This window comes from Acomys minous, assembly GCF_964271855.1.
Source record: "Acomys minous genome assembly, chromosome: 1".
Taxonomy (NCBI): domain Eukaryota; kingdom Metazoa; phylum Chordata; class Mammalia; order Rodentia; family Muridae; genus Acomys; species Acomys minous.
This window is the reverse complement of record NC_140483.1, coordinates 87,682,127-87,688,126: the sequence shown is the minus strand read 5'-3', so window position 1 is coordinate 87,688,126 and position 6,000 is coordinate 87,682,127. Positions and strand designations below refer to the sequence as shown.

General features: G+C 44.8%; 1 protein-coding gene across 1 annotated transcript in view; it reads left to right on the top strand.

The window, feature by feature from the left end:
* The first annotated feature begins 604 nt into the window (after positions 1-604).
* Positions 605-6,000, top strand: part of GNE (glucosamine (UDP-N-acetyl)-2-epimerase/N-acetylmannosamine kinase) — a 44,385-nt gene continuing 38,989 nt past the window's right edge. The window contains exon 1 of the mRNA XM_084785295.1: positions 605-675. Coding sequence (XP_084641421.1) covers positions 625-675 — 51 coding nt within the window. The 5' untranslated portion in view covers positions 605-624. The remainder of the gene's footprint in view (positions 676-6,000) is intronic.

Genomic DNA, 6,000 nt, shown 5'->3' with positions numbered 1-6,000 from the left:
TAAATGTTCTAAATATGGAGAAGTTTGCTAAGGAATCCTAATAAGTCTCTAGCTTAATCTCTTCTTTGTTTTGTTTTGTTTTTTGGGACAGGGTTTCTCTGTGTCAACCTGGCTGTCCTGGACTCAGTTTGTAGTCCAGGCCGGCCTTGAACTCTAATGATCCTCCTGTCTCTGCCTCCCAGAGTGCTGGGATCACAGACGTGTGCCACTACACCCAGCTGGTTTAATCTCCTAATTGTTTTGTTCAGAGTAAAGTAGAGGTTCTGAATATACCTGTGTGAAAAGAACAATAGAGATTTTCATTACAGATAGTGTTGAGTTTATATCAGAAACTGAGAAGAAACTTTTTTTTTCCTTTTGAAATAAAACAGTTGAGTCATCTATCAAGAACAGGGAAATGACCCTTAGGTGCCAGCTCTCCTCTTACTTCAAGCCCAGTGTCCAGGAACACAGGGAGAATTCAGAGCTGTACTGCCCCCCCACCCCCCACCCCTACCTTTTCAAAGAGGCGGAGCTTAAGAGCTAGTCTGGAAGGCAGGTGCTTACTAATGACTACTTCGTGGCAGCTAACCCAAGAGGACAGACAGCAGCTCACCACACCTGGGGAAAGGGCTGTGCCACAGGATGGACACACACATGCATCTCCACAGGGAGCCAAGCTACCCGGGACCTCACGTGAGTAAGGCAGGACCCCTTGCTCTCAGAGACAAAGGCCATCAAAAGGAAGAAAGGGGCTTTAGTTTCAAATCTGACACACCTACTATTTTTCAAACGCCTTTCCCCTTGCTCACTCTGTGGTTAGTCACTGTACAGTTTTGGTTTGTTTCCCTATCATCATCCTGTCATTCATTGTCTCTCTGCATTCTAAACAGAGAAATAGAAACATACTCTTTCCTCCAGATTCCATCGGATAAAAAGGGTTTTGCTGTTGCTTTTTTAATTCCTTGCTTCATAAATACTGTTTCTTTTCAAAAGGTACAGCGTGAGCTGAAACCTAATTTTGCTTTTGAAACAGGACACAGAGACCCACCTTAATTGATGCCTCCCAGACCTGAGTTATTGAATGACCACACTGGGGGGGGGGGCAGTTTCTCTGAGTTAATTAGTATCTACGCCACAGTTGCCGTGTTTTCTAACATCTAGATACAGCACTACTATTAGAATGGGTATGTTTAAGCTAATTTTGATTGGAGCAGAGGAGCAGCTATATGTTCTATGGCATCTTCACATGTAAACCGGATGTTTCAGTGTGAAGACCCACTGTAGTTAAGGAGCATTTCTAAAGCCCTGTTAGGGCAAGGCATGAGACAGGAGCATGAGGAAGGAAGGGAGTATGGGAGCGGGGGTGAGTAAGGCCAAACTCCATGGTACGCTGGAAAGAACTTGTCTTTATGAAGCAAGCCCACTATTTGGTCTCATGAATGTCACAAAAGTATGTGTCTTTTTTTTTTCTTAAGTAAAAAAAAAATCAGGAATAAGGTTTTAAAAAAGAACTTCTATTATGTAGTGTGGCTCATTCAGTACCGTTTAGGTCTGGGGTGTAGTGGTGAGTGGAGCTGCCTTTCCTCACAGTCTACAGCTAGCTGTATCAAGGCAGTGAGGTCCAATTTCAATTTGCGTTCAGTGAAAATATGTTATTTTTATTGTTTAAAAGTTAAATTCAAAAACAGTGCAAGCATGAGAACCTGAGTTCAGATCTCCAGAACCTACATAAAAAATTTTTTAAAAATAAAAAAAAAACAGTTAAATTCAAGTTTATACTTTTTGAGCCTCTGGATGAAACTAAGCTGTTGTTTTTCCCCCTCGTGTCTTCAGTGAGTACTCAGTGGCCATCTGTAATTACAAGGGCAAGAGTCACGCTAAGTAACTTGTCTATTTTTAAGTCTCATAAGATGTTATGGCCTACAGAGCATGAGGGATAAAGGACAAAGAGGAGCCAAGTATGTCTCCCAGGTTATCGCAAAGACTAGAATGCCATTCACTGAAAACTGTGGTTGAGGAGAATACCCAGGATTAAGAGGTAAAAATAATCTTTGTTTGGGCCATTTTGACTTGAGGCGTCTGGGACAAATGAAGCCGTCCTATAAGTAGCAGGTTAGTGAGCCTAGCACAGGAAGCCTCAGCTAGGTTATCCAACTTGGAATAATTTTAAATGATGGCTAGGCCACACAAGCAAACAGGGCCAAGCATGGATAGTAAGATGACATCTGTGGAAGAATAGACACATCATCATCCTGGGAACCAACTTTTTGCACCATGATTTGAGGAAGTGCAGTGACTAGAGGTTAGACAGACGGGAAGTTAGACACCTGTCCTGGAAGCCTCAAACGTGGAGTGTTTCCAGAACGAGGCAGAAGCTTGGGTATTGTGGTACATCCCTGTCATCCCAACACTTAAAAGGTAGAAGCAGGAGGACTGGCATTTATGTCCTCCTTGACTCCACGGTAAGTTTTAGGCCAGTTTCTGGCTCAAAAAGAAAAAAAAAGTTCAGTAAGCCTTAAGGTAAAAGGGAATGTTACCTGAGGATACACTAGAGGAAAGGGAAAACACGTGCCTGGGCTGCTGGGAGGAGTGAGACTGAGTCAGAAAGAGGCACACGTCCACAAAAGCACTGCTCATGTCTAGGACAGACCCACACAGAGTGAGGTGTGGGTCCCCACGGGACTTTCCACCTCATCAAATTCAATTTTGTAATATTTGAGTCTAGTTGCCTGAGACTCAGACAGTCAAAATATGTAACAAAGAAGCATTAACAATCATCAGCCTTTGCTCTCCATGGGGGGCTTGGTTCCAGGAAGCCTCAAGGGTATCAGATATTTGTGGATATTCAGGCCCTTTATAGAAATGAGGGTATTTTCATGTCGATAACCGTCACAATTCTCCTGTATAGTTAAGTCTCTGAGTCACTCACAATACTCAGTACAACGAAAACACCATGTCATTGTTATGCCATAGTATGTAACAAGTAATGAGGAGAAAGAAGCCTTGCCTTTCAGTACAAACACATCTTTCCCAAATATTCCTATCGAAAACTCTTTAAATCTATGGAGGTGGAGCTTGCAAGTGTACAGGCTATTTTATGAAAAGGGTTGACCAACAGTAATGCTAAGTGGGAGTCAGGGTAGAGAAACGGGATGGTAAAAAAAAAAGTATAGTTGGACACTCACCTTGCAGGGGAGATGCCATGATCATGAAGGTGGCTTTCCCAGCACGAGGTTATCCATTGCACACCGAGGTTTCCCCAGTGTGGGAAACTTGGTTGGGAAAAAAAAAAACCAGAAAGATATTTCGTAGTACCTTGGACTAAGAGTGAACAGTGTATTTTAGAAGCCAGATATTAGGTAGCTGAGTCAGTCATGCCACAACAGGTCTCTACTTCTGACTTAAGTCTTTCTCTAGATTCCCAACCTCATGAAAATCTCCTAAGAGTCTACAGACTCAGCAAAGCCAGAGCCGGAGCAGCCATATGCCGCCCCACCCCCACCCCCAACAGCTAGCTCATTCCCAGGCTGTCTTTCTCCGGGTTCAGATAAAAGCTTGCCAATCACCCATATATTAAAACAGGAATATTGGTCACTCACCTCATCCCTCTCGCTATCATTTCTACCGTCTGCTTCTATCCATTCTTTCTCCCCGTTCTTTTGATTCCATCCTCAGGATTCATTCTCTCTCTTCTCTTTCCTCCCTACTTCCCTCTCTCTCTCTCTCTCTAGAGATAGGACTTTACAACGAGGTCCATGCCATCCTGCAGTTCCCATCACTCTTCCTGCTTCAGGCTCCCAGATGCGAGGACCACATGTGTGTGCACCATGTCCAACAGGGTCCTCCTGCTGCCAGCATTAGGAAATACTGTTTTCCTCTAGTCCCTTCTCATCCCAACCCATTACCCATAATTTTAAATAGCATCTCCAATGCAGAGAGGCAGGTGTCTGACTTCCCTGGTGTGATACTAGGCATGGCCCTTGCCTGGTCTTGCTTCGTATCTCAGCCACATCTGCCCCCACACACCTATCTTATATCAACACTGAATTTCTCCTTGTTCTTCTGGCTCATTACTATTTTTCATACTTGATCATGAAGATGTGGGGCCAGCTAGATGGCTTAGTGGGTAAAGGCATTTGGTATGTAAGCCTGACAACATGAGTTTGATTCCCCAGATTCCACCATGGAAGGAGAAAGCCAATTCCAAAAAATTGTCCTCTGACTTCCACATGTGTGTTATAGCATGTACAAGTGCACATATACACATGCTCACCATGATGGTAATTTTTATTTTTTTTAGATATTTAACTACACAGAGAAACTCTGCCTCAAACAAACAAACAAACAAACAGCATATTTAGATGGTGGAGGATGACCAACAAGGGAGGTTGGTTACAGGGTAATGTGAGCCATAGGGAAAAACCAGGGGTGTCCAGAAACACCATTAAATGACTCAGTTTTTATTGACTGCATTTCTTTCTTTGTTTTGTTTTGTTATGTTTTGTTTTGTTATGTTTTGTTTTGTTTTGTTTTGTTTTGTTTTGTTTTTGGAGACAGAGTTTCTCTGTGTAGCCTTGGCTGTCCTGGACTCACTTTGTAGACTGGGCTGGCCTCGATCCTCCTGCCTCTGCCTCCCAAGTGCTGGGATTAAAGGCTTGTGCCACCACACCTGGCTTGACTGCATTTCTTACTGATTCAGGGAACTATCAGAGAGAAGCATAAAGGGCTAACTTCAAGGAAATTAGAATCTGATTATAGAACTAGGTCACAGATGAGAAGATAGCTAATATGACTTGTTTTCACAGAATGCTGTTAAATACCACAGTTAAAAATGGATCCGCTCAAAAACCTTCCATAGTTAGTAAGTATGAAATGGGCATTCAAGCCAAGTGCTACAGACATCCAGTGGAGGGAGGGTTATCTTCATACAGAGAGTTCAGATTAATTTTCAGAACAGATGGTATTTGAAATTCAAGTAAGGCACATGAAGCAAAGACAGGGCTTGGCCTTACAAGTGTCCAACACAGACATGGGATCAAAGAAGGAAGTGTTTGTGACAGAGAGACTCGGGCTGGGGATGCTGCTCTGTTGGTAGATTGCTTGTCTAACATTCACAAAGGTCTGGGTTCAGTCCCAGCACCACAGAAATCTGAGCGTGGGGAAGTAGTCCATGGAAAGCCCAGCACTGAGGAGATGAGGCAGGGGGTTAACATTTCAAAGTTGTCTTCTGCTATAGAGTGAGTGTGAGGCTAGCCTAGTATACATGAGATTCTGGAGAGGGGAAGGAGCAGAGGGAGAGGAGAGGAGGGCTGGGGAGGGGAGGGAGGGGCAGGCTGAAACAGGAGAGGAGAGAAGGGTAGAGGAGAGGAGGGGAGGCGAGGAAGGGAGGTGAGGAGGGGAGGGGAGAGGAGGGGAGGAGAGGAAGGGAGGGGAGGAGGGGAGGGGAGGGGACAGGCTGAAACAGGAGAGGAGAGAAGGGGAGAGGAGAGGAGGGGAGGTGAGGAGGGGAGGGGAGGGGAGGGGCAGGCTGAAACAGGAGAGGAGAGGAGAGGAGGGGAGGAGAGGAAGGGGAAGAGTAGAGGAGGATGGGGATGGAAGGGGAGGGGAGGGGACAGGAGAGGGGAGGAGAGGAGAGGAGGAAGAAAAAAGAAGAGAAGAAAATGGGGAAGCGGAAATGGAACTGGACTTTCTGTGTACTAAGACTGGGGTTAGGGAGTATCTTGAAGGCAGCTTTAAGTGTGGACCCATGCTGGGGCGGCTGCTGCAGGGGTTGTATACAAGGCTTTCTCTACATGGAAGTCGAAATAGAAAGCTTAAGAATAAAAGAAGGGACTTCGAGTGGTGGCGCACGCCTTTAATCCCAGCACTCGGGACACAGAGCTAGGTGGATTGCTGTGAGTTCAAGACCAGCCTGGTCTACAAAGCGAGTCCAGGATAGCCAAGGATAACACAGGAAGACCCTGTCTTTAAAAAAAAAAAAAAGACTAAAAGAAGTTCTGACACAAAGTAAACAGACAA